This window comes from Pristiophorus japonicus, chromosome 2, assembly GCF_044704955.1.
Source record: "Pristiophorus japonicus isolate sPriJap1 chromosome 2, sPriJap1.hap1, whole genome shotgun sequence".
In the NCBI taxonomy this organism is placed as follows: Eukaryota; Metazoa; Chordata; class Chondrichthyes; family Pristiophoridae; genus Pristiophorus; species Pristiophorus japonicus.
The window spans coordinates 46,792,255-46,819,326 of record NC_091978.1 but is presented as its reverse complement, the minus strand read 5'-3'; the positions used below and the strand labels follow the sequence as shown (position 1 = coordinate 46,819,326).

The 27,072-nt window shown below is 44.2% G+C and overlaps 1 protein-coding gene across 1 annotated transcript in view; it reads right to left on the bottom strand.

Annotated features, from left to right (window-relative positions):
- Positions 1–8,132: 8,132 nt before the first annotated feature.
- Positions 8,133–27,072, bottom strand: part of tspan36 (tetraspanin 36) — a 30,085-nt gene continuing 11,145 nt past the window's right edge. Inside the window, exons 3-7 of the mRNA XM_070866928.1 lie at positions 25,600–25,674; positions 24,115–24,210; positions 23,063–23,209; positions 14,701–14,784; positions 8,133–12,188 (exon numbers count right to left, since the gene is read on the bottom strand). Coding sequence (XP_070723029.1) covers positions 12,102–12,188; positions 14,701–14,784; positions 23,063–23,209; positions 24,115–24,210; positions 25,600–25,674 — 489 coding nt within the window. The 3' untranslated portion in view covers positions 8,133–12,101. The remainder of the gene's footprint in view (positions 12,189–14,700; positions 14,785–23,062; positions 23,210–24,114; positions 24,211–25,599; positions 25,675–27,072) is intronic.

Genomic DNA, 27,072 nt, shown 5'->3' with positions numbered 1-27,072 from the left:
TCCCGTGACGTCAAGCACAGGCTCAATGTGACCTTTGACATAGGGGTGTCAATCCGATGGTTACAGCACAGAAGGAGGCCATTTGGCCCGTCGAGCCCATGCAGCTCCCTGGAGACCACTTCAGCTCATCCCACCCTTTTCCCCAGCCCTGCAAAAAAATTTTCCCTTCAGCTCCTTATCCAATTCCCTTATGAAAGCCACGATTGAATCTGCCTGCACCACCCTTTCAGGCGGTGCACTCCAGATCCTAACCACTCGCTGCGTAAACGTTTTTCCTTGTGTCGTCTTTCATGGGCTAGCTCCAGTTCCCTACCCGCACCCCATAACCCTTATTCCCTTATCTGAGGTGACTGATCAGCCATGATCTTATTGAATGGTGGTGCAGGCTCGAAGGGCCAAATGGCCAACTCCTGCACCTATTTTCTATGTTTCTATGTTTAGCACTCAAAAATTTGTCTATCTCTGCCTTAAATATGACCCAGCTGCCACAGCTCTCTCGCACAGGGAATTGCATAGATTTACAACCCTGTGAGAGAGAAGAAATTTCTCCTTATCTCAGTTTTAAATGGGCAGCCCCTTATTCTGAGATTATGTCCCCTAGTTTTAGTTTCCCCTATGTGGAAACATCCGCTCTGCATCCACCTTGTCAAGCCCCCTCATAATCTTATACGTTTCAATAAGATCGCCTCTCGTTCTTCTGAATTCCATTGAGTAGAGGCCCAACCTACTCAACCTTTCTTCATAAGTCAATCCCCTCATCTCCGGAATCAACCTAGTGAACCTTCGCTGAACAGCCTCCAATTTAAGTATATCCTTCCTTAAATCCAGAGAACAAAACCATAGCAGTCATCATTATAGGTAGTCCCTCGAAATCGAGGAAAACTTGCTTCCACTCTACAAGTGAGTTCTTAGGTGACTGGACAGTCCAATACAGGAATTACAGTCTCTGACACAGGTGGGACAGGCAGTCATTAAAGGAAAGGGTGGGTGGGAAGACTGGTTTGCCGCACGATCCTTCCGCTGCCTGCACTTGCTTTCTGCATACTCTCGGTGACGAGACTCGAGGTGCTCACCGCCTTCATGGATGCTCTTCCTCCACTTAGGGCAGTTTTGGGCCAGGTGTCGGTGGGATGTTGCATTTTATCAAGGAGGCTTTGAGGGTGCCCTTGAAACGTTTCCTCTGCCCACCTGGGGCTCGCTTGCCATGTAGGAGTTCCGAGTAGAGTGCTTGCTTTGGGAGCCTTGTGTCAGGCATGCAAACAATGTGGCCTGCCCAACGGAGCTGGTCGAGTGTGGTCAGTGCTTCAATGCTGGGGATGTTGGCCTGATCAAGAACACTGACGTTGGTGTATCTGTCCTCTCAGGATTTGCAGGAGATCTTGCGGAGACAACGCTGGTGGTATTTCTCCAGTGATTTGAGGTGTCTACTGTATATGGTCCACATCTCTGAGCCATATAGGAGGGTGGGTATCCCTACAGCCCTGTAGACCATAAGCTTGGTGCCAGATTTGAGGTCCTGGTCTTTGAACACTCTCTTCCTCAGGCGACCGAAGGCTGCGCTGGCGCACTGGAGGCGGTGTTGCACCTCGTCGTCGATGTCTGCCCTTGCTGATAATAGGCTCCCGAGGTATGGAAAGTGGTCCACGTTGTCTAGGGCTGTGCCGTGGATCTTGATGACTGGAGGGCAGTGCTGTGTGGCGGGGTCAGGTCGGTGGAGGACCTTTGTCTTACGGGTGTTTAGTGTAAGTTCTATGTTTTCATACACCTCAGTGACGATGTTGACTATAACATGGAATTCAGCCTCAATGTGCGCAGACGTATCGTCCGCGTACTGTAGCTCGATGACAGAGGATGGGACAGTCTTGGATCTGGCCTGTAGATGACGAAGGTTGAACAGGTTCCCAGTGGTTCTGTAGTTTAGTTCCACTCCAGCGGGGAGCTTGTTGACTGAGGTGGAGCATTACAGCGAGAAAAATCGAGAAGAGGGTTGGCGCGATGATGCAGCCCTGTTTGACCCCGGTCCGGACGTGGATTGGTTCTGTGGTGGATCCGTTGGTCAGGATCATGGCTTGCATGTCGCCATGGAGCAGGCGGAGGATGGTGACAAACTTCTGGGGGCAGCCGAAACGGAGGAGGACGCTCCATAGTCCCTTGTGGTCAAAGGCCTTTGTAAATTCAAAGAAGGCCATATATAAGAGCCGGTGCTGTTCCCTGCATGTCCGTTGTGCCCCATAGGCGACGGAATCAGCACTGTGACTCCGGGAGGAGCCCCTCAGCCACAGGGAGAAGACGGTTGCAGAGGATTCTAGTGATGTGTCCAATTCCTGGTGTTGTTCTCTGACATCAGAGAGTATTCTCAGAGGTAGTCGGCGCCTGGGAACCAAGTATTTGCATGTCATTGAATATAAATGGAAGGCCAAAGTCACTGTAATAAATCTTATTATGAAAACCAGTCATGCTTGAAGCACAAGTGGAGTTATTAATCGCCAGACCAACAACCCTTTGTTGCGATGGTAACTACTAAGAAAACCACTAACGAACAAATTAGATGTACATATAGATGGCATAGCTGGGGTCTGGCAGATAAGACTTGAGGAGATAGTACACTGAAGCCACTGTACTTCTGTTCTCTGGACTGAGGTAATTCCACTCTCTGTATTTTGGCAGTGCTGCTAATAAAGTAATTGAAGATAATTTGTTGTTGTGAGCGAACAGGACTGTCAAAAACTCTTGAAGACAGAACAAAAGGCCTTTGGTGTAAATGCAACTCCACTGAGCAGCAGAAACTATTTAGAGCAGCCTGTTAAAAGTCACCTTGCACAGTGGCAACAGGAGCAAGTCAGGCAGATGAAGCAAAAATCCAACGAGCATGCTGCAGCCACAGCACTAACATTTAGTAATGCCATTACTCCAATTAACAAACTCAAATCAAGTCAACATGGACTGTTTACAAGTATGTTTAAATTCTGTACCCTTATGTCACCACCACAATAACATACCGCACTGCATTAGAGGGGCCCCTATGTAACTTGAATTCTTATCCAATAAAGGGCACTCTATTACACTCATAAAGGATGAAACTGAGTACTGTGAGCAATGAGTAAGTGTGATCTTAGCTCCTTTAATGCTTATTCAAAATGGATTGAATGTGTAATAATGTCTGTAAGTACGTCCACCGCCACCATCGTCTTGAGGTGTCTACTGTACATGGTCCACGTCTCTGAGCCATACTGGAGGGCGGGTATTACTACGGCCCTGTAGACCATGAGCTTGGTGACAGTTTTGAGGGATTGGTCTTCAAACACTCGTTTCGTCAGGACCAGGAAGAAGGCCTTTGACAGGGTATCGCACGCAGACCTGATGGACGTGTTCTCCTAGATGCGGTTTGGGGAGGGTATCCGCAATTGGATCCAACTGCTCTACACAGACATCAGTAGCACAGTTCTAATCAACGGGTGGGAAACTGAAAGCTTTCCGATCAGGTCTGGAGTCAGGCAAGGCTGTCTCCTCTCCTCTGTCTTGTTTGTGTGCTGTATCGAGCCCTTTGCCGAGTCCATCAGGAAGGATGCGGACATTAGCGGGGTGACAATCCCAGGCAGCAGAGGTGCTCAGGTCAAGACCTCCCTGTACATGGACGACTTCACCGTCTTTTGCTCGGATCCGCAGTTGGTCCACGGATTGCTCACAATCTGTGACCAGTTTGAACTGGCCTCGGGAGCGAAGGTAAATCGCAGCAAAAGTGAGGCCATGTTCTTTGGAAGCTGGGCCGACTGATCCTTTATTCCCTTCACCGTGAAATCAGATTACCTGAAGGTTTTGGGAATATGGTTCAGAGCGGATGGGGTGTGCATCAAAAACTGGAAGGAACGTATCACTAAAGCGAAACGTAAACTGGGATGGTGGAAGCTGCGCTCACTCTCCATTGCAGGATAGAACCTGGTCATCTCGCTGTTGTTGTACATGGAGGTCTGGCCCATACCCCACTCCTGTGCCGTGGTAGTCACCCAAGCCGTCTTCCACTTCGTCTGGAGATTGAAAATGGACCGTGTCCGCAGAGACACGATGTACAAATCTCTGGACAAGGGGGGAAAGGACATTCCGAGTGTGGCCCTAATCCTGATGGTCACCTTTGTGTGTGGCTGCATCAAGCTGTGCATAGACCCTTCATACGCAAACGCCAAGTGTCACTACGTGCTGAGATTCTATCTGTCCCCAGGTCTGGCCAGGCTGCCGCGGAACGCTCCGAGCAGTTGGACCATGCGTCAGCATCTGTACTTCATGGAAAAGTTTTTCAAGGAAAACACTCTTGACCACAAGGCCATAAAGCAGTGGTCGGCACGCAAGGTCCTGGACACCCTACAAAAGAAGGAGATGATGGATCCTGTCGGACAGTTCCCCGAGCAGACTGTCGAACTTGTTTGCCAGAGCTTTCACACAAGCACCAAGACGTAGCTTGGTTGGCGGTGAGAAGGGCCCGACCCGTCAGATCCTTCATGCACAGCCGGGGTTTCAGAGACACGGCACTCTGGCCCCGAGTTGGCTGTGGTGCGGACGAGACTGTCATCTATCTCCTTTGGCACTGCTCCTTTGCAAGGCAGTTCTGGAAGGAGATGCAGTGGTTGCTGTCGAGGTTCATCCCAAGCAGCTCCATAACACAGCACTCTGTGCTCTACGGACTGTTCCCAGGGACATATGCCGAGACAGACATCATCTGCTGCTGGAGGGCCATCAACTCGGTGAAAGACGCACTTTGGTCTTGCCGAAATTTGCTGGTCTTCCAGAGCAAGGAGATGTCCACGTCTGCGTGTTGCAGACTGGCGCAATCCAAGATCCAGGAGTACGTGCTGAGGGACGACTGAGAGCATCAGCGCAGTTCTCTGTGCCCGGTCTGTGGCGGATTATATAGTTGTATGCCGACAGCGGAGCGTCCATCTTTGGATGCAGGTAGAGGCATTGGTGTTAATCCCTTTGCTCTCTGAGAATAGCGAAATGACCAGCTTATGGTCAGTTTCAAGCTCAAACTTGAGACCAAACAAATACTGGTGCATTTTTTTCACCCTGTAAACGCACGCCAGAGCTTCTTTCTCAATCATGTTGTAGGCCCTTTCGGCCTTGGACAGACTCCTGGACGCATAAGCGACCGGTTGCAAAATCCCCGATTCGTTAGCCTGTTGTAACACACATCCGACCCCGTATGATGACACATCGTAAGCAAGCACTAATCGGTTACTTGGGTTATACAGGACAAGCAGTTTGCTTGAACATAACAAATTTTTGTCTTTCTCAAAGGCAGCCCCTTGTGAATTCCCCCATACCCAGTTGTCTCCCTTGTGCAGTAGCACATGTAGGGGTTCTGGCAAGGTGCTTAACCTGGGTAAGAAATTACCGAAATAGTTGAGGAGTCCCAGGAAAGACCGCAGCTCTGTCACATTCTGTGGTTTTGGCGTGTTCTTGATTGCCTCCGTCTTGGCGTCGGTGGGTTTGATGCCGTCTGCTGCGATTCTTCTTCCCAAGAACTCTACTTCCAGCGCCACGAAAACACACTTCGAGCATTTCAACTTGAGTCTCATGCGATCTAGCCGACTTAGAACCTCGTCCAGATTCTTCAAGTGTTCGATGATGTCCCGACCTGTGACCAGTATGTTGCCCTGGAAAACCACGATGCGTGGAACCGACTTTAGCAGGCTCTCCATGTTCCGTTGGAAAACTGCCGCGGCCGAACGAATCCCGAACGGTCATTTGTTATAGATGGACAGACCTTTGTGCATGTTAATGCAGGTGAGGTCTTTAAGATTCCTCCAGCTCCTGCGTCATGTAAGCCGAGGTCAGGTCCAACTTGGTGAACGTCTTTCCTCCAAACAGGTCGTCTGCCATGGGTAGTGGGTACTGGTCCTGTAGCGAAAAATAGTTAATCGTTAGTTTATAGTCCCCACAAATTTTGACTGTGCCGTCACCTTTGAGTACCGGGACAATCGGACTGGCCCACTTGTTGAATTCTACCAGCGCGATGATGCCTTCTCGCTGCAGTCTGTCCAGCTCAATTTCTACTTTCTCTCGCATCATGTACGGTACCGCCCATGCCTTGTGGTGGATGGGTCATGTACCAGGAACCAAGTAGATCTGCACTTTCGCCCTCGAGAAACTTCCAATGTCTGGCTCGAACAACGATGGAAATCTGTTCAGAACCTGGGCACATGAGGCGTTGTTGACGGACGAAAGCGCTCGGATGTCATCCCAGTACCAGCGGATTTTTCCCAGCCAGCTTCTGCCGAACAGTGTAGGGCCATCTCCTGGTACAATCCACAGTGGGAGTTCGTGCACTGCTCCATCATAGGAGACTTTAACTTCTGCGCTGTCAATTACAGGGATCAGTTCTTTGGTGTAAGTTCGTAGCTTGGTATGAATGAGGCTGAGCTTGGGCCTGTGTGCCTTGTTGCACCACAGCCTGTCAAAGGCCTTTTTGCTCATTATGGACTGACTCGCACCTGTGTCCAGTTTCATGGACACTGGAATTCCGTTCAGTTCAACTTTTAACATGATTGGTGGATATTTTGTGGTGAAGGTGTGTACCCCGTACACTTTTGCCTCCTCGGTTCGAGTCTCTAGTTCAGCCTGATCCACCATGGATCGATCCTCCCCTGCAACGTGGTGGTTTGCAGGGTTTGCAGCTCACCTGCACATTTGCTGGAGGTGTCCCATTGTTCCACATCCTTTGCACACAGTGTTTGAAGCGGCATTGATGGGCTCGATGATGACCTCCGCAGTGCCAACAAGGTGTTAACTGCCTCGCATTAACGATTGATGGTGGACTCTGGGTCATCTGAGGTCATGCAGCAGCCGGCGTGTACGTTCTGCCATGTATATTCCTACTCAAAAATGACGTTACTTTGTGCACAGTACTGGCCAAAACCTCTTTATTCTGCGAAATTTGTTTGGACATAAATGCCTGGGCTTTCATCATGGCTTTGCTCATATTTGGTGTTTCAACAGTCAAGTTTGCGAAGAATTACCTCATGGCCAATGCCAAGCACAAAAAAGTCTCTCAGCATTTGTTCAAGGAATCCATCAAATTTGCAATGTCCCTGAAAGGTGCCTTACTTCAGCGACGTATCTCACCACTTCCTGGCCCTCCGCCCATTGACGCGTGTAGAACCGATACCTCGACATCAAAACGCTTTCCTTAGGATTTAGGTGCTCCCGGACCAGCGTACACAATTCTTCATAGGATTTGGTTGTTGGTTTTAACGGAGTTAGAAGATTCATCATGAGGCCATAGGTTGTTACCCCACAGACGGTAAGGAGGATCACCTTTCATTTAGCAGCGTTCTCGTCCCCTTCCAGTTCATTGGCCACGAAGTATTGGTTGAGTCTCTCCACAAAGGCCTCCCAATCGTCCCTTTCTGAGAACTTCTCCAGGATACCAACTGTTCTTTGCATTTTCGCGCAGTTGTTGCCTCATCGCCAATTATTACGCTCATAATAAAAGGATGAAACTGAGTACTGTGAGCCATGAGCAAGTGTGACCTTAGCTCCTTTAATTAGATTCCAGAGTGCAGGTACCACATGGGAGCCTGCTTATATACTGTGCGTAGGCCCTCTGGTGGTGATGAGATATAAGTTGCCAAGGGTTAAATACATAACACGCGCTACACAAAGTCTTAACACTATCAAAATTAAACTTACAGCTGGGGTTTCAGATGTCACAGGTAAGTGATGCACCTATTGATGAAATGTACTTGTACAACTTGAGTATATCATGAATGTAAGTGAAACACTGTAGAGAACCTTAGTATACACCATTAACAGTCCAAATACACTGCATCTCAAACTTTAAACCTGGATTTTCCAGTCTTCTGCATTCCATTTTTCACCCTGGAGCGATGGGGAGGTCAGCCTCCAGCACCCCGCAGCGATACTCGGGTCTGGTTTTGCAACGGCACTGCGCGGAGCAGCACCGCCCAGAAGCGCTGCGCTGGTGTGGTAAAGTGACCGGCAAAAATTGCAAGGATTTCCCCTCATTTCCCCTGTGAATACGTATTGGTAGGTCGTTGCAAAGTCTGATTGCTAAATTGTTTATACAGTTGTCATAATGGCACAGATGCAATCTATAATAAGGGGGCATAGATACAAAATGAAATGCAAGAGATTTAATAGAGAGCAGGAGACATTGCTTTATACACAGGGTTGAGAGTCAATTGAATGCATTATAGGATTTCCACCCCCCAATATTCAACATCCTCAAAAATGGCAGCCAACATTTCACCCCTTGTCTATCTTAGTGGCCCAAGATAATCATCCATCCACAGATTTACTTGCTTGTTTAAGCCATATAGGGCTTCAATCTCATTTATATTGGTTATTAATTCTACTTGAAGTGTTAAAGGAAAGCAGATCTGCCTCGCAAAATCTTTGAGGAACTTTAATGTATTAACTTCTGTTCGGCCTCACTTTCAGCTTCATTAGCAGTGTGACAGTATTTCATCTGTCCTTTACTATAGGAACAATCTCCCCATCCCAATTTATTTACAAGTTTAAGTTAAATACCCAACTACTGCTCAGAAAATATTCCTAAATCCCAGATCCATGAAGCATTATGATCCTGCGATCGTTATCCCCCAAGGTCATGCAATAGCTCTGTGGCATGAAGAAATCATGTGCTAGTGCCCAGTTAAAGTGTGCTGCCACTGTGCCTGACCCAATACATTGTCATTAAAGCAGTCATGCACTACCCTGACTCAACCACTTAATTTGCTTGGTTGGTGTGCTTTAAAACAAAGTTGCTATTTTACAGCTGTTGAGAGAATGGTCATGGACACAGCTGGTGTTGCTTTCTCCAAGTTAAAAAAGGTGGTTATATTGCACTGTTGGAGAATCAAACTCAACTTCCCAGATCCAACACCGAGCTTATACACTCTTTCCTGAACACTAGTCCCTTATGCAATAGCCTAGCTTACTGATGAGCACTTTCCAAGTCAAAGTTGTTGGTTCAAGCCCCACTACAGAGCCTGAGCATTGTTGAAGTGTACTGCATTGCCAAAAGGTACTTTCATTCAGATCAGTTCAGGAATAGGAACATTTATAGCACTTCCACCCCCAAAAATATAAGAGCATCCAGGTATCTAACCACTGTCATCCAAACAAATTACATCATTGAGCCTTGAGTAAAGTGGCCAATTCCAAGTCATTATATAGGTAAACAATTTGATGAAGTAATGTGAAAAGTGCTATATAATTGCAAATTATTTAACTTGCGCTCAATAGTAAATACACCAAATTCAAATCAGTCTTCCTCTCCATTTGATTCAGTCTCAACACTAGACTTGCCATTGGACTCCAGTAAAGAGAACGCTCAGTTCTCACCAAAATTACACACTAGTTACTTCGACATACAATTTGCTAAGCACTGATGGATGTCTCTAGTACCTTTTCCAAAACACTGCTTACTTACAGCACCAGCAAGAGGTTGCAAGATTGATCCCTAGCAACTACCAGTAAGAGCATGCACACCATCAGTCTTCTCCCAAGCATAAAAAAAATAGAAAGAAACCACCATCAAATGAGTGTTGACATCAATTCAGGCTCCACTAGAACCACTCTAAACCTCAGCCTTGGTCTAGGTATGGACAGGAGCTAAATGCTCAGAGTAGCTGCTCAATATCAAGCATGAGTAGTTATGGCACCAAGAAACATAACAGGAATAGACCAATGAGATCATGGCCAATCTAGCCTTTTTCTTATAACCTTAGAGACATTTTTCCCATCTAATTGGAATGGTTTTGTACAAACAAATATCCAATCACTGGATGGGTGTAACTGCAGCAGCTCAGTACTACCCAAGACATAGCAGTGTGCTTGATCAGCATCTCAATATCCACCTCCCATTGCCTGTGCACTGCAGCCACAGCATGTTCCATCTACAGGATTCACTGCAGCACTGTTAACTTCAACAGCACCTTGCTTCACTGCAACCCAGAGAGAAACAGAACAGCAATGTTACAGGACTATCAATTCCAAAAATCAGTTCCTTCATTGTCAGTTAATATAATTGGAATTTCTTACCACTGGAGTATCACTACAAGAGTGTCAGGACCACCACCTTCTCAGGACAACTATGCAAGGCAATAAAATGTAGCCGAGTCAGTGACACCCACATCCTGAAAGTGTTTTTACATCACTCCCTTTTACAAGTCCTTGCAATTGGATTCATTCTAGGAACTCAACCAAAACCAGCCAAGCACTGCAGACACATCAGTTTGGACATGTAATAGAGTATTATTTGGGATCTTTACTGGAGTAAATTTAACAAATCAAGTCATTTATTAAGTGGTGTAATAATCATATTGGAAACAAATAGTTTCATCTGCCACAACACAAATCTAAAAATGTTTAACAATCTGCATAATTTTTACATGTTCCATGTGAGCAATAAAATCTGATCAGTTACAGAAAGCCAAGTATCCTAGTTGGCCATTGGTTACATTTGATTTACAGCAAGTTAAGCATCAGACAGTACAGGCAAGACTAAGACAACTAAATTTCTCAATAGTACAACTGGTCAATTTCAAACTGGAAATTCTGCCAGAGAGACATGATTTGAAGGGCAGATTTACAGTTGTAACTAGGATCCAAGCAGTGATTGATGCCAAGAGTTCAGCTTAGTGGAGTGCACAAAGACAGTGTTTCAGGTTAGTAGATGGCACCCAGAATCTATTCAGCTGGCATGTGGTTCTTCCACACAAGATAATACAGACCAGTCTGGTTAAGTATTAGCAGTGATCTAGATGGAATTATTGAAGCTTTAAAAATTCAGGAGCTCCACATCTACTTTAATTAAGTAGCACATCAGTTTCTACAAAATCATGAGCTTTCAAAGGATGTCGATACCACTGGACATCTGAACACTAGTGATTAGGATGTGCTGAATGTTTTAAGACACTATCCCACTGTGCCTATTCAGAATAACTTGTGGCAGCATTTATCATGACAAGTAATGGAGAGGTTGGGGGCAGGGAGAGAAGAGAGAAAGGGGAAAAGAAAAAAATTCTGCAATCAGATACTGAAATACTTTGGACACTGCCCCTGGGCTGTCTGAAAAAGGACATTTAAGTCAAGGAGCTATACTATAGGCAAGTGTAAGTTACCGAGATGTAGACTTTAAAACACAATTAGCCTACAAGTACAATTTTTAAAAGTCAGATCTGGAGTGCTGGGCTATTAACTGATTTGGTAGAGAAAACACAATCAAAGCTTGAATAGTCTCATTAATGCAATATATATTTTAAAAGCTATCCTGCACCTATCCTCAGTAATTAATTGTATCCACAACCCAAAAGGAATCCTCAATTAGTGGTTAGTGCATCTTCATTTGGCCATTAGCAAAACAGGCTCCCTCCCTCTTGGCTGATTTGTGCAGTAACTGGGAGACTGAAGAGATTAGCCTTGAAACTTGTTAAAAGTCAATAACCACAGAGTGACTACAATAGCTCTATACAGCAAATTAGATTGGAATACAAACAGAATTCATGGATTAATAAGGTCCCATTATAGTCAGGGCCAGACCCATAAATATTGGGAGGGACAAAAATTATTCAAATGTGGTTAAATTCCCATTATAGGTTTTCCTCCTTCCCAGAGGCAAAATGGACTTATGGTTACTGGTTATGATGTGAAGCCACCATTGCAGCCTCGGCTGCTTTGGATGGAAGGCCTCTTACACATCAAGATCGTGTACCTTGTGGTAACAAGATTCTGTTTTTAGTTACAACACTGCAGCTCAAAAGTTGAAACCACACATCAAAAACAAAACATCAAGGGGAGAAGGAAGTTTAAAGGCAAGTTGGTAATGTGATCTGGAATGTAATCGATACAGAATTTAGTCTCCGGTGTTGCAAGTTAGCCACATTAATAGTTTTGCCTCTGAAGCGAGGTCGAGGGTAGCTTTAAAAAAAAAGGGAACACGTTGTGATACTTCCATTTTATGAGGAAAAATAAATCCAGAAAGTAAACGTGGGTCTGAACACATTGCCATTTGTGAGCATAGTGCAACAGTTCTCAAATAAGTTCCTTAAAGGTTGAAGTCTTCATCATAGTCTGGATTTCCTTTATGCATATGTTCCGGAGGGGAGTGGTTGATAGTTTGTATGTTTTTGTCTGCAGCCAATCACACAGATGCTGATCATTCCAAAAAACTGGAGGGGGCAGAAAGAAAAAAGTTAGGCATTAGATCTTTTCATAGAAATTTACAGCATGGAAGGTGGCCATTTTGTCCATGCCAACCGACAGCTATCCAGCCTAATCCCACTTTCCAGCTCTTGAGCCCTGTATGTTACAGCACTTCAAGTGCCCATCCAAGCATCCCTTAAAATGTGGTAAGGGTTTCTGCCTCCATCACCCTTTCAGGGAATGAATTCCAGATCCCCCCTACCTTCTGGTTGAAGAAAATTTCCCCTCACCAATGAGTTAAGTTGATGTCCCCTGGTTGTTGACTTCTCTGTCAAAGGAGTGGCTAAGGAGGACCCAAGCCCTCAAGGTCACCCTCAGCCTCCTCTGTCCCAAGGAAAACAAACCCAGCCTATTCAATCTCATTAATTTTCCAGACCAGGCAACATTCTTGTAAATCTCCAGTGCAATCACATCTTTCCTGTAATGAGGTGACTAAAATTGCAGTACTCTAGCTGTGGCCCTAGTGTTTTATTAAGTTGAATAACTTCCCTGCCCCAGCTATTAAAAGCAAGCATTCCACCCACCTCATCCACCTGGCCCACTACCTTCAGGGATCTGTGGACATGCACTTCAAGGTCCCTTTGTTCTTCTACATTTCTGCCCTACCATTTAATGTGTAACCCCTTGCCATGTTAGCCTTCCCCAAATGCATTACCTCATTTAACTGGATTGAATTCCATTTGCCACTGTTCTGGCCACCTGACCAGTTCATTGATATCTTTCTTCTTCAACCACAGCCTATTGTTGTACCATCTGCAAACTTCATACCCCCTATATTCAAATCCAAATCATTGATAGATGCCACAAAAAGCAAGGGACCTGGTACAGATCCCCACTGGAAACTACAAACACACCCACCAACCATTACCCTTTGCTTCCTGCCTCAGCCAATTTTGGATCCAACTTGCCACTTTTCCATAGATCCCATGGACTGGCTATGAAAGTAAAAGCCTGCCATGTGGGATCTTATCAAAAACCTCACTAAAATCAATGTACACCACATCAAATGTACTACCCTCATTGTTGAGTTGAATTCAAGTCAGACACTATCTTCCCATAACAAATCCATGTTGGCTGTCCTTGATCAATCAGCATCTTTCTAAATGAAGGTTTATCCTCAGAATCTCAATTTTCCCCACTGAGGTTAGGCTGATTGCTTAAGGAAGAAGGGACAGAGTAATGTCAGACCAAATATACATTACCAGTCCTCTGACATCACACCTGTAGCCAGAGGGGACTGGAAAATGATAGTCAGAGCCTCTACTATTTCCTCTTGCTTCTCTTAGCCTGGGATACATTTCATCCAGACTTGGGGATTTATCCACTTTCAAAGCCAAGCCCCCCCAAATACTTCCTGTTTCTCATCTAATATTTCACTCCTCCCAGATTGCAATGTTGGTATCACCTCTTTTGAAACAAAGTATTAATTCAGACCATACCCACATCTTCCACCTCCAGACAGTTTACCTTTTTGGTCTCCAGTTGGCCCCTACTCTCTAGTTATCCTCTGGCTCTTAATATATTTATAAAACATCTTTGGGTTTTCCTTGCCAACATTTTTTCATGCTCTTTGCATTCCTAATGTCCTTTTTAATTGTACCCCTGCACTTTAGATTTTCTGCCTGCATGTCCATCATCCAGGGGGCTCAAGATTTGTTAGTCCCACCTGTTTTCTTTAAGGGAAGAGACTTGCTCTGAATCCTCAGCATCTCCTTGAATGCCTCCCAACTGCTCAGACACCAATTTACCTTAACCTTCAAGTAGCTGTTTCCAGTTCACTATGGTGAAATCACCTCAGCTTAGCAAAATCCCATATTATTGCCCTGTAGTTTTTGCACATCAAAAATTGGTCTACATATTTGCTCCATCACCCCGACTGGGGGAGGGGGGGGTCTTATCGTACACTTTGTGATCACCCCTTCAGTTTTTCAATTTGACCCATATGGCCTCATTTGATGATCCTTCCGATTAATCATCCTCCTCAGCTGTAATTGTTTCTTTAATAGTGAGACCCCCCCCCCCTAAAAAACCTGCCATACCAATAGCTATAATATAATGCTCCCAAGTGTGCGCTCTCAGCTCATCTGCCTTATTCCCTATACTCCTTGCATTGAAGTATATAGCATGTAGCACTGCCAAGCTTCCTTGATGTCAATTTCCTAGTCCCTCATTTCCTCAGGTCTTTGAAATTTACTTTTATACTTAATCCTATACAAGCAGTCTGGTTTAGTAACATGCAGGTGTCAGGACCATAAACTGACTACCAACCCCCACCACCAAGGTGAGTATAGGGTGCAAACACTACCTCTTGCCTTCACTCAAGCCTCAATTCCAATTGCCTGAGCCTGTGAACCAACTCAACACTTAGCCCAACACCTGCTGGGCTCCCTCTCCTCAGGAACAGTTGTGCCCAACAACCCAGACATGGGCCTTCTGGTATTGTAGCATTCTAGTCTAGGTTTAAATGAAAATCACTACCTGAATGATGGCAAATCCCAGGATGACCAGCATAGCACAGCTCAGAATGGATTCCAGGCCAATCTCCAACTTTACCTCACATCCCTACAAGGAGAGGGGGGCAGAGGAGAAAAAAGTTATTGAAGTTAGACTTACCAGCAATCAAAGCCAACCACAGGGATACAAGCAAAGTTTGTATCCCTGCACAAGATAAAAGTTCACAGGGTTGGAGGTAATATATTAGCATGGATAGCATATTGGCTAACAAAACAGTCAGGATAAATTCTCAGGTTGGCAATCAGTAACTAGTGGGGTACTGCAGGGATCAGTGCTGGGACCCCAACTATTTACAATCTTAACAACTTGGAAGGGACTGAGTAATGTAGCCAAGTTTGCTGACAAGATGGGAGGAAAAGCAATGTGAGAGGACACAATCTGCAAAAGGATAGAGACAGGCTAAGTTAGTGGGCAACAATTTGGCCGATGGAGTATAATGTTGGAAAGTATGAGGTCATGCACTTTGGCAGAGAAATTTTTTAAATTTTTTTTTAAAGGGAGAAAAAAGTGCTGCAGTACAGTGGGACTTGGGGATACATGTTCATGAAACACAAGGTTAGTATGCAGGCACAGCAAGTGATCAGGAAGGCCAATGGAATCTTGGCCTTTATTGCAAAAGGGATGGAGTATAAAAGCAGTAAAGTCTTGCTACAGTTATACAGGATAATTGGTGAGGCAACACCTGGAATATTGGAGAGTTTTGGTTTCCATATTTATGAAGGATATATTTGCTTTGGAGGCAGTTCAGAGAAGGTTCACTAGGTTGATTCTGGGGGATGAGGAGGTTGACTTATAAAGGAAAGGTTGAATAGGTTGGGCCTCTACTCATTAGAATTATGAATGAGGCAATCTTATCAAAACATGCAAGATGAGGGGGTTTGACAAGGTGGATGCAGAGAGGATGTTTCCACTGATGGAGACACTAGAACACAATCTTAGAATAAGGGGCTGCCCATTTAAAGCAGAGATGAGAAGGAATTTCTCTGTTGTAAATCTGTGGAATTAGCTGCCTCAGCTGTGGAAGCTGGGTCATTTAAATTTATTAACTGATAAGGGATTAAGAGGTTATGGGGAGCAGGCAGGGAAGTGGAGCTGAGTCCATGATCAGATCAGCCATGATCATATTAAATGGCAGACAGGCAGGCTCGAGGGGCCTACTCCTGCTCCTGCTCCTATTTATGTTAAGTTTCCTGAAGCTAATGGCCTGTAATTTGCAGTCAGCAGTGAAGCAAAGGTATTTGCCACTGGCCCTGAAGTAAGCTTCCCACAAAGAGTGTGATCTGTGGAGAGAAGTTCAGCTGAGATTAGTGTAGTGGGAATTTCAGTGCATCAAGCAGTCCAAGCAGTCAATCACAATGGATAAAAATATGTTAGAGCAAAACAAAGATCAGGGCTTTCACAAGGGGAAGGTATACCCAAAATAAGCTAAAAAGTTTAGTTTGAGTAAATTTGACACCCCACAAAATTTTATTTTCAGGACCATAACATTTGTCCAGCAGTCAATATGCTGTGAAAACCCCAGTTACACCTCATCCAAAAAAGGTCAAACTTCTGATGGGTATTGAACAGCATTACTACCACAGAAGCACCAAAGTTGGTCAATTTCCCCAATTGCCAGCTGTGGGAGGGCCACAGTGCAGACTGGCTGCAACTTCAGGATTCCCAGGTTAAGATATGCATGTACTAAATCCAGAGGTTGCAGTCAGTTTCAAAGGGATAATAGCAGCAACTGAACAATGTCATCAATACCCACCACAAATTCCAGGTCAATATATTGTGTATCTGAAATTAGCAATACCTTACCACTAAAATCCTCACCCCAAACTGGACAGCTCTCCTCCCAGCTCATTCCTCTAAACCACCACAGCCTGCATTTCATCCTGCACAAAGTTCCCAACACCCATTGGCTCACTATCAGTGACTGGATCTTGCACTGGCCTACAAATCCCTATCACACACAAGCTTCTCCCTACCGGTCAGGAGCAGGCAGGTGGTCAAGGATAGAGACCTATAAAAGGCCCAGTGGCAGCAGTTCAGGAGCAGCATTTGGTGCAGGAAGAGTAAACAAAGTAGTAATAAGAAATCAGTGTGACATCACAGCCAAATGGGTAAGTGATTGATCTTTTTCTTCTTTCCTTATCAGTAGATAACCTTTGGATTTGTTGCCAAATTAAGTTAATTTAAGGGTTAAGTCATGGCAGGAGAGCCCAGACCCATGTCATGCTCCTTGTGCTATGTGGGAAGTCAGGGACGCTTTGTGTCCTTGATTACTTTGTGTGCAGGAAGTGTGTCCAGTGCCACATTGCATGGACTCACTCCTGGAGCATCTGAGATGCTCAGGATGTCGTGAATAGCATGTTGAGCAAGTTGGTCACACTGCAGCTAAAGGTTACACAGGCAGATAGGGAATGGGTGACCATCAGGCAGAGCAGTGGAAGGAAGGTAGTGTGGGGTCCCTGCAGTCATCTCCCTCCAAAAACAGAGTTATGGATACTGTTGGGGAGATGATTCATAAGGCAAAGGTGTGTGTGTGTGTAGAAAGGGAAGGAAATAGGTGCTTCAGCAGCTGCAAAAACAAGAATCCAGGATGATATGTTGCCTCCCTGGTGCAAGGATGTCCAAGTGGCTGCAGGGTATTCTGAAGTGGGGAGAGTGAACAGCCAGTTGTCATGGTGCATGTCGGTAAAAAAAATGGGATGAGGTCCTACAAGCTAAATTTAGGGAGCTCTGAGTTAAATTAAAAGTAGGACCTCAAAAGAGGTAGTGATCTCAGGATTGCTACTAGTGCCACATGCTAGTCAGCCAGAGTAGAGATAGGATAGTTGTTATGAATGTGACTTGAGGAATGGTACAAGAGGGAGGAATTCAAATTCCTATGACATTGGAACCTGTTCTGGGGAAGTGGGACTAGTATAAACTGGACAGTCTGCACTTGGGCAGGACCAGAACCAATGTCCTAGGGGGAGTGTTTAAACTAATATGGCAGGGGGATGGGAATCTATGCAGGGAGACAGAGGGAAGTAAAATGGCAGAAGTAAAAGGCAGAAAGGAGATAAGGAAAAGTGGAGGGCAGAGAAATCAAGGACAAAAATCAAAAAGGGCCACATAATTCTAAAACAGGACAGTGTTAAATCAAGCCTGTGAAGGATCTGTGCCTCAATGCAAGGAGCATTTGTAATAAAGGTGGATGAATTAACTGCGCAGATAGCTGTTAATGGATATGATTTAATTGGGATTACAGAGACATGGCTCCAGGGTGACCAAGGCTGGGAACTCGACATCCAGGAAGGATAGATAAAGGAAAAGGAAGTGGGGAGGAGGGGGGGGGGGGTGGGGTAGCATTGCTGGTTAAAGAGATTAATGCAATAGTAAGGAAGAACATTAGCTTGGATGAGGTGGAATCTGTATGGGTAGAGCTGTGGAGCATCAAAGGGCAGAAAATGAGTGTACAGACCACCAGACAGTAATTGAGGGGTTGGGGATGGCATCAAACAAGAAACTAGGGATGTGTGCAATAAAGGTACAGTTATCATGGGTAACTAATCTACATATATAGATTGGGCTAACCAAACTGGTAGCAATACGATGGAGGATTTCCTGGAGTGTGCAAGGGATGGTTTTCTCGACCAATATGTCAAGGAACCAACTAGAGAGCTGGCCATTCTAGACTGGTGTTGTGTAATGAGGGGATTAATTAGCAATCTTGTTGAGGCCCCTTGGGGAAGTGTGACCATAATATGGTAGAATTCATTAAGATGGAGTGAGTTAATTCAGAGACTAGGGTCCTGAACTTAAAAAGGTAACTTTGATGGTATGAGACACAAATTGGCTAGGATAGACTGTCAAATGATACTTAAAGGGTTGATGGTAGATAGGCAATGGCAGACATTTAAAGTTCACATGGATGAACTACAACAATTGTACATCCTGAAGGCATAAAAATAAAACAGGGAAGATGGCTCAACTGGCCAACAAGGGAAATTAGGGATAGGGTTAAATCCAAGGAAGAGGCATATAAAGTGGCCAGAAAAAGCAGCAAACCTGAAGACTGGGAGAAATTTAAATTTCAGAGGAGGACAGAGGGTTTAATTACAAGGGGAAAAAAAGTGCATGCTTGCAGGGAATATAAAAAACTGACTGCAAAGCTTCTATAGATGTGAAGAGAAAGATGTGAAGACAAATGTCAGTCCCTTGCAGTCAGAATCTGAATTTATAATGGGGAACAAAAATGGCAGACCAACTGAATACTCTGGTTCTGTCTTCAAGACACAAATAACCTTCCAGAAATACTAGGGGACAGAGGGTCCAGTGAAAAGGAGGAACTGAATGAAATCCTGAGTCAGGAAATTGTTGGGATTTAAGGCTGATAAATCCCAAGGGTCTGATTGGGCTGCAGCCCAGAGCACTTAAGTGGCCCTAGAAATAGTGGATGCATTGGTGATCATTTTCCAACATTCTATATACTCTGGATCAGTTCCTATGGATTAGAGGTTAGCTAATGTAACTCCACTTTTTTTAAAAAAAGAGAAAAATTGAATTATAGACTGGTTAGCCTGACATTGGTAGTGGGGAAAATGTTGGAATCAATAGCAGCACATTTGGAAAGCAGTGACAGGATTGGTCCAAGTCAACATGGATTTATGAAAGGGAAATCATGTTTGACAAATCTAGAATTTTGAGGATGTAACGAGTAGAGTGGACAAGGGAGAACCAGTGGATGTGTATTTGGACTTTCAAAAGGCTTTTGACAAGGTCCCACACAAGAGATTGGTGTGCAAAATTAAAGCACATGGTATTGGGGTAGTGTATTGTTGTGGATAGAGAACTGGTTGGCAGACAGGAATAAACAGGTTCTTTTCAGAATGGCAGGCAGTGACTTGTGGGGTACTACAAGGTTCAGTGCTGGGACCCCAGCTATTTACAATATACATTATGATTTAGGCAAAGGAATTGAAGGTAATATCTCCAAGTTTGCAGATGATACGAAGCTGGGTGGCAGTGTGAGCTGTGAGGAGGAGGCTAAGAGGCTGCAGGGTGACTGGGACAGGTTAGGTGAGTGGGCAAATGCAGTATAATGTAGATAAATTGAGGTTATCCACTGGTGGCAAAAACAGGAAGGCAGTTTATCTGAATGGTGACAGATTAGTAAAAGGGGAGGTGCAACAAGACCTGGGTGTCATAGTACATCAGTCACTGAAAGTTGGCATGCAGGTAAAGGTGGCAAATGGCATGTTGGCCTTCATAGTGAGGATTTGAGTATAGGAGCAGAGGTCTTGCTGTAGTTGTACAGGGCCTTGGTGAGGCCACACCTTGAATATTGTGTACAGTTTTGGGTCTCCTAATCTGAGGAAGGACATTCTTGCTATTGAGAGAGTGCAGCAAAGGTTTATCAGACTGATTCCTGGATTGGCTAGGCTTATATTCTCTGGAATTTAGATAGAGGATCTCAAACAAAATTCTGACAGGATTGGATAAGTTAGATGCAGAAAGAATGTTCCCGATGAGAGGAGAGTCCAGAACCAGGGGTCACAGTTTAAGGATAAGGGGTAAACCATTTAGGAGCGAGATGAGAATCTTCACTCAATTGTGAACCTATGGAATTCTCTACCACAGAAAGTTGTTGAGGCCAGTTAGATATATTCAAAAGGGAGTTAGATGTGGCCCTTATGGCTAAAGGGATCAAGGGGTATGGAGAGAAAACAGGAATGGGTTACTAAAGTTGCATCATATTGAATGGCCTACTCCTGCACCTATTGTGTTACCAAGGTCCATCTTGTATAATGCTGGTCTACTGCACCCACTTGCTAATCTACACATTAGTGAAAAATGTTTTTTTCCATACTAGGGAACACTTTCTGGTTTACCTCTCCACCTTAAGTCTGCAAATACCTACTAGTTTCTCCAATAAAGTGCCTCTGAACATGGGAGAAACACTACAAATGTTAGTTGCATTAAGGACATGTTCTATATCCTTAAATCCAAGGGACGTTAAACAGGCCAAAAACATCTGCAAATCAAACCTGGACAATCATTCAACCCAAAAAACAAAAACATGTAATTTACTAAATGTGAAAGTTTAAATGTGCCAGAGGCCAATTCAAGCTGCAGTTTGAAATGCACATCAATATGCAAATCCTCCTTCCCATGCCACAGGCTATTCCCAGGGAGAAAAGACATTTATTCAGATTGCTTCCAAAACTACTGGAAAGTGGGTTGGAGCATCAAGCTCTTGCTCCAAAGGCTTGTCCAATGTAGAATTCAGAATACAAATCATTCTGCTGTGTACATGGCACAAATGTAATGTGAAAATTTACAGCAAATGAGTAGATTAGAAACTCCAGCCACCACAAGTCATGATTTATATTCCTATTGGTACAGTAGTTTAATGGTTATGGCACTGGACCAGTAATTCAGAGGCCTGGACTAATGATCTGGAGACAAGTTCAAATCCCACCACAGCAGCTGCAGAATTTAAATTCAGTTAATTAAATCTGGAAAAACAATGGTGGCTGTGGGGGCACAAGCCCGTGTTTCTGAAACGCTTTGCTTTGATGCAATCTGGAGATAGAAAGGGTTAAAAGTTGAAGATCTGTTTCAATCATCCTGGTTCAATCCAGATGCTAGATAATATGCAGCCATTGAAATGTGTCTCATCACTTGTGTTTACAGTACTTCATGGTGGGAGTTGATCTATGGCAGTGAGACTTGACTTCAGGATAATGAGTAGCTGGTCATTTATCTGTATGTTAAGTATTTGAGTATCTGATAGTAGTTCAGAAAGCAGTTAGTTATGATTTCAGGACAATGCCATTTTGATTCCACATAGTACATTTAGACAACTAACATGCAGACTATAAAGAGAAACAAGTTCAAAAGCTTTTTAGGTACAAGAGACAGAACTGCTTTGTTAGACACTGGAAACTCAGGTGTGTCACAAGCAGCCACTGAAATTGGAAGCAGCAGAGAACTACTTTTGTGAAGTGTCTAGTAACTTTCATACTTTGTTTGTATAGTATGAATGTCTAAATAAAATACCTGATCCTGCCATTTACTACAACTGTGTAATTTAACATTTAAAGCAACAAAGCAAAAAGAGCAAGAAAGCTGTATAAGTGGCCATGAGATTACTGGATGGTCATAAAAACCTCTGGTTCAGTAATGTCCTTTAGGAAAGGAAATCTGCTGTCCTTACCTGGTCTGGCCTATGACTGCAGACCCACATTAATGTGGTTGACTAACTGCCCTTGTGGTTCAAGGCAGTGACTCACCACCACAAGGGAAATGAGCAATAAATGCCTGCCTTGCAAACATCCCATAAATATAAAAAAGTATTGAGAAAAAAAAAGACAGAGCCAGACAAGGAGAAATTTGGACAGGTGACCAAAAGCTTGGTCAAAGAGGTAGGTTTTAAGGAGAGTCTTTAAAGAGCAAAGAGATGAGGGGTTCAGGGAGGGAATTCCAGAGCATGGGGTCTAGGCAACAGAACCAATGGTGGAGTGATCAGGGATGCTTAAGAGGGCAGAATTAGAATATTTGAGATGGTGGGGCTAAAGGAGATTCCAGAGATGAGGGGTGAGACCATGGAGAGATTTGAAAACATGAGAAATTTTGAAATCCAAGGCATGCTTTACCAGGAGCCAATGCAGGTCAGCAAGCACAGGGGTGATGGGAGAGCAGAACTTGGTCCACATTAGGACATGGGCTGCCTGAGTTTTGAATCACCTCTAGTTTAGATCAGGTAGAATGTGAGAAGCCACCCAGGAGTGCATTGGAATAATCAAGTCTAGAGATAAAAGGTATGCTTGAGGGTTTCAGCAGATGAGCTGAGGAAAAGGCAGAGACAGGCGATGTTATGGCAGTGGAAGCAGGCGGTCTTAGTAATACTACAGATATGTTTGAAAATAAAGGGATTTGGGCCACATCGCTATCTGATGTCAATACTAGTATTGGAATGATCCAATAGAAAAAAGGGGAAACAGTGCTTGGATTCACATTTGGTTTCAATATTGCTGTGGGTGGATTCACAAACAGCATTTCAGTTTCAAGATCCACTTGTAACATCCTGTACTAACATCGCAGCAGCAGAAACTGCCTGTGGTACATAGATTAGAGATTACGCCATAAATATTGTGATAGTTGTAAGATATACATTCTTTCCCTGCTCCATTGTTTGCTTGGTGTTTCACTTAAATGCCATGTGGAAAGCAAAGCATTTGAAAGGACTGCTACAAATGCTTGTAGAAGCAGCTCTAGTATTGCTGTCAATCTTAAAGGGCAAGGTGGGGGGGGGGATGCGAGAAGAGGGTGAAAGTTTGATGAAACTCACTGCAGAGTTGAGGAGCTCAGGGTGGCTTGGGCTCCCTGTGCAGTTGGAGAATTGAGACTTGCAGCAGCTGAGGGGAACAGTTCTGTTCACTTTGAACCACTCCATGGTTTCCCAGTAGGTGTAGTTATTAATTCCACAGCAATCCATCTAGGAAGGAAGGACAAGATGTTAAAGCCTTCAATACCAGCTTAGTGTTTGCATAGTTAATACTTTTGGAACTCTACAAAGAATTGAATGTTTGGCAACAGCTGGCATTTAACATGTAATGAATAATAATGTTGCTGAACTCTGGTAACTTTTTTGCAAGGTCAAATCTTAACTCTTCTACCCCTCCATCGGTTACTATATGGGGTGGGAGGAAAGAACCAAGAGAATATGGAATATGAAGACGCTTGTGCCTCTGCCAAGTGTTCTGTAGGACAGGCGGAGGGCTAGATTTGATGGAGTTTGATTTTTCTTCTGCATCAGCAATGGGAGAAACAAGTCAACTTGCTTCCACTCAGCTTACTGAATTGAAAGTTAGCACTACAGAAACACCAGTCAACACCCCAACTTTGTACTTGGGTCTTACTAGGTGAAGACACTACTACATTTCTGCCCAAGGAGAAGTCCGTTTCAAACTTGGTTTATGTAGATTCAAGTTCGACCATGAGTTACATGATCTCTTCTAGCTAGTTTGAATAGAAAAAAGCCCAAGTCCCCATTCTCAAAATGGAGTCCCATCAGGGACATGCTTGGAGGGAAAAATCATCTGAAGTACAAAGCAACAGGGGAAGTTAAACCCCACCCTCCCCTCTCCAAGATGGGAAGGCAAGAAAATAGTGGTTTGCGTTACACTTTCCTAGTCTTTGGAAGGTGAGCTCAGATACTGTCCAAGCACCAATGGAAATTGTTCCACCATCTTTAGCAAGACAATGTTGTTACACAAAGCAGCATCAGCCTGTGCTTGGCCTTCACACCTTGGTCAAGTACTGCATTCTTGGTAAGGTGGTAACATTTAGCAAAGCCCGCATTGCACAGCTCAGTAAGCAATCACCATGCTTCAGTCTTACCTGCTCCTGCATGTAGTCCACAGCTCTGCTCTCGCTATTTTTCCCATTGTATTTTGCAAAGACAACAGCCATAGACTTAGTCACACCTTCATGTACCTGTGGGAAACATCATTGATTTATTCCTGGTCTCACTTAGATCATCAACACTATTCCTCCACTCCCCTGCCCCTAAACTCCAAACAGACTCCAGCACTAGTGTGTACAGAGTAAAGTACCTTTTTAACTTCAGTGTTGAATATATCAGCCATGTTGCTAATTGAGAACCCAACCAATTATATTCTGAGTTATTGATCTCATGAAAGGAAATTTCAATTTTCAGAAACTCAGTGGAATGCACATTTCAGTGCTGCGTATGCTTCAGTCTCACTATACAGCAGTTGCTGATCTTGCTGGCACTCAATGGCCCCAAGTTTCCACACGCGGCAAAACGGGCGCCCCTCCGAGCTGGGCGCGGTTTTTCGTGCCGAAAACAAACGCGGTATTCTCAAGCGCCTTGCAGCTCGATGTCTGCTTGGTGCGGCGCACAGGGGCGGAGCCTACCACTTGTGCCAATTTTGTAAGTAGGAGGGGGCGGGTACAATTTAAATGAGTTTTTTTGGTGTCGGCAACTCTGCATGTGTGCGTTGGAGCGTTTGCGCAGACTGAAGTAAACATTGGCACTCGGCCATTTTAAAAAGTGCTGCAGAAAAAGTGAAAATTTGTTTATTGAACCCTTGCAAAGGCTTGCATTTTAATTTTCTTGATATTTCTGTGTGTGAGGGAGTGCATTCTGTAATTAAAGATAGACTGTGATAAACGGGACACGTGCACTTGTTTGAGACTATTCAAATTTTTTGTAGCTGTTCAATTTTTAAAATTTTTTAATAAAACCACATTGCCCTTCCATGATCAGCACTCTGGCTTCTTGCAGCTTTCTCCCCCTGCCGTCGGTCGTTCCCGACGACAAACCGCTGCCTGAAGCACTTTCACACAGGTAGGAACATGGCTTATTTAATCTTTTCTTATAAATTTTTATTCAGGTTGGATTTATTTGTATAATATTTGTATAAGTATAACCAAGGATTTATTGTAGAATTTAATGACTTTCCCCGCCCCCCTCACCTCATTCCCGACACCTAATTTGTAACCTGCGCCTGATTTTTGTGTAGACAATGTTTTTTCAAGCCTACAAAAATCTTCACTTGCTCCATTCTAAGTTAGTTTGGAGTACGTTTTCACTGTGGAAACTTTCAAATCAGGCGTCAGTGGCCGGACACGCCCCCTTTTGAAAAAAATTGTTCAAAAGTGAAACTGTTCTACCTGACTAGAACTGCAGAAAACTTAAATGTGGAGAATTGCGATTTCTAAGATACTCTGTTCTCCACCAGTTGCTCCTAAAAATCAGGAGCAAATCATGTGGAAACTTGGGGCCAATAAAACTAGTATACAATGTGGGTGGGGGTGGAAGAGGGAAGTACATATTCTACCCCTAGTACAAGATAGTACCTGTCTTCTGTAGATGAATCCCAGAACAAAAACAGACACTTCTGCAGCAAAGATGATTAGGAGTATGAACAGGAACTAAGATAAAAACACAATAGCAGGAAGTTAGCAATATTCATTGAACACCATCCAACTGGCATTTAATCAAATTGAGTGAAAACTAAATTATAAAATTCCAAGTGCAGCAGCGATGGTCAAGAGGGGACATTGAGAAATGTATAACTGGTCAACAACCCAGGGCAATTGGTCAAGCCTCTCAGTTTGCTTACTTTGTGCAGAGACTGAATATTTCCCCCCTCTGAAATGGGGAAATTCCCCTAAAAAGGCATCACAATTTGACTTTTGTAAGGTGACCGAGATGTCTACTGAATCAGTTACCAAGTTGATGTAGACTTTACATATGACCATTGTATTGGCAGCAGTGAGGCAGGCTAAAACCCTCAACCCTTTCTGGTTATTAACTTGCAGAAACCAAATTGCCAAGCCAGGAAGTCATGCCAGTCAGTGAAAATGTGGTATTGCCTGGCACAGCAGGAAACCAGGTGGCTTGGAATAAAAGTCAGCTTTCAAGTTCATTTTCACCAGATGAGAACTATGCAAGGCTGTACTTGGACACAACAGGCCTCATCTTTGACCAAGACGAGTCCATTGACATTTAATTAGAGCCTAAATGGCCATTTGTACATTGCAAATGGCAGGAAACCTGTTCACTTTGCACCTGCCTGCAAATGGTTGTTTGCAGTCCCCCCCGCCCCATTAGAAAGTCTGATGGAGGGAGAAAAGGAAACAGACATTTGGCCTCCAACTCCAGATCTAGCAACAAACAAAAAAAAAACAGCAAATCTAGGCCAGAGTGCCAATTCAAAGTCTTAAGGCACCAAGCACTCAATTTTTTTTCAGTCTTTGAAACAGCATTGAGACTGGATGCTGCCCCTTTACATTGACATTTGCCACAGTCCACAGATCCTCAATTCTGAGCTGCTAATTTCAGAATCAACTGCCTTCCATGCTTGACAGTACAAGTCATTAATATAAGCTAGAAATAGTGGTCTGCACATCTCCCTCCCCATCCATGCATTGGCAGTTAACCTCTAACCTCTTATTCAATCCCAAGGTTTACACTCAACTAATGGCTTTTTGTTCAGAACTTTGAAAGTCTAGGTATTGGAAGGGATTCTAGGTATCACTTCACATCCATGAATGGAAGTGGACTGTGGTTTACTAGAGAGATGGGGGGGGGGGGGGGCAGGGAAGGGGTCTAGTACCACATTATGGACTACTGTTACATTTAAAATCATGAAAGGGATAGACAAGACAGAGGCAGAGAGGTTGTTTCCACTGGTCAGGGAGACTAGAACTAGGGGGCACAGCCTCAAAATACAGGGAAGCCAATTTAAAACTGAGTTGAGAAAGAATTTCCTCTCCCAGAGGGTTGTGAATCTGTGGAATTCTCTGCCCAGGGAAGCAGTTGAGGCT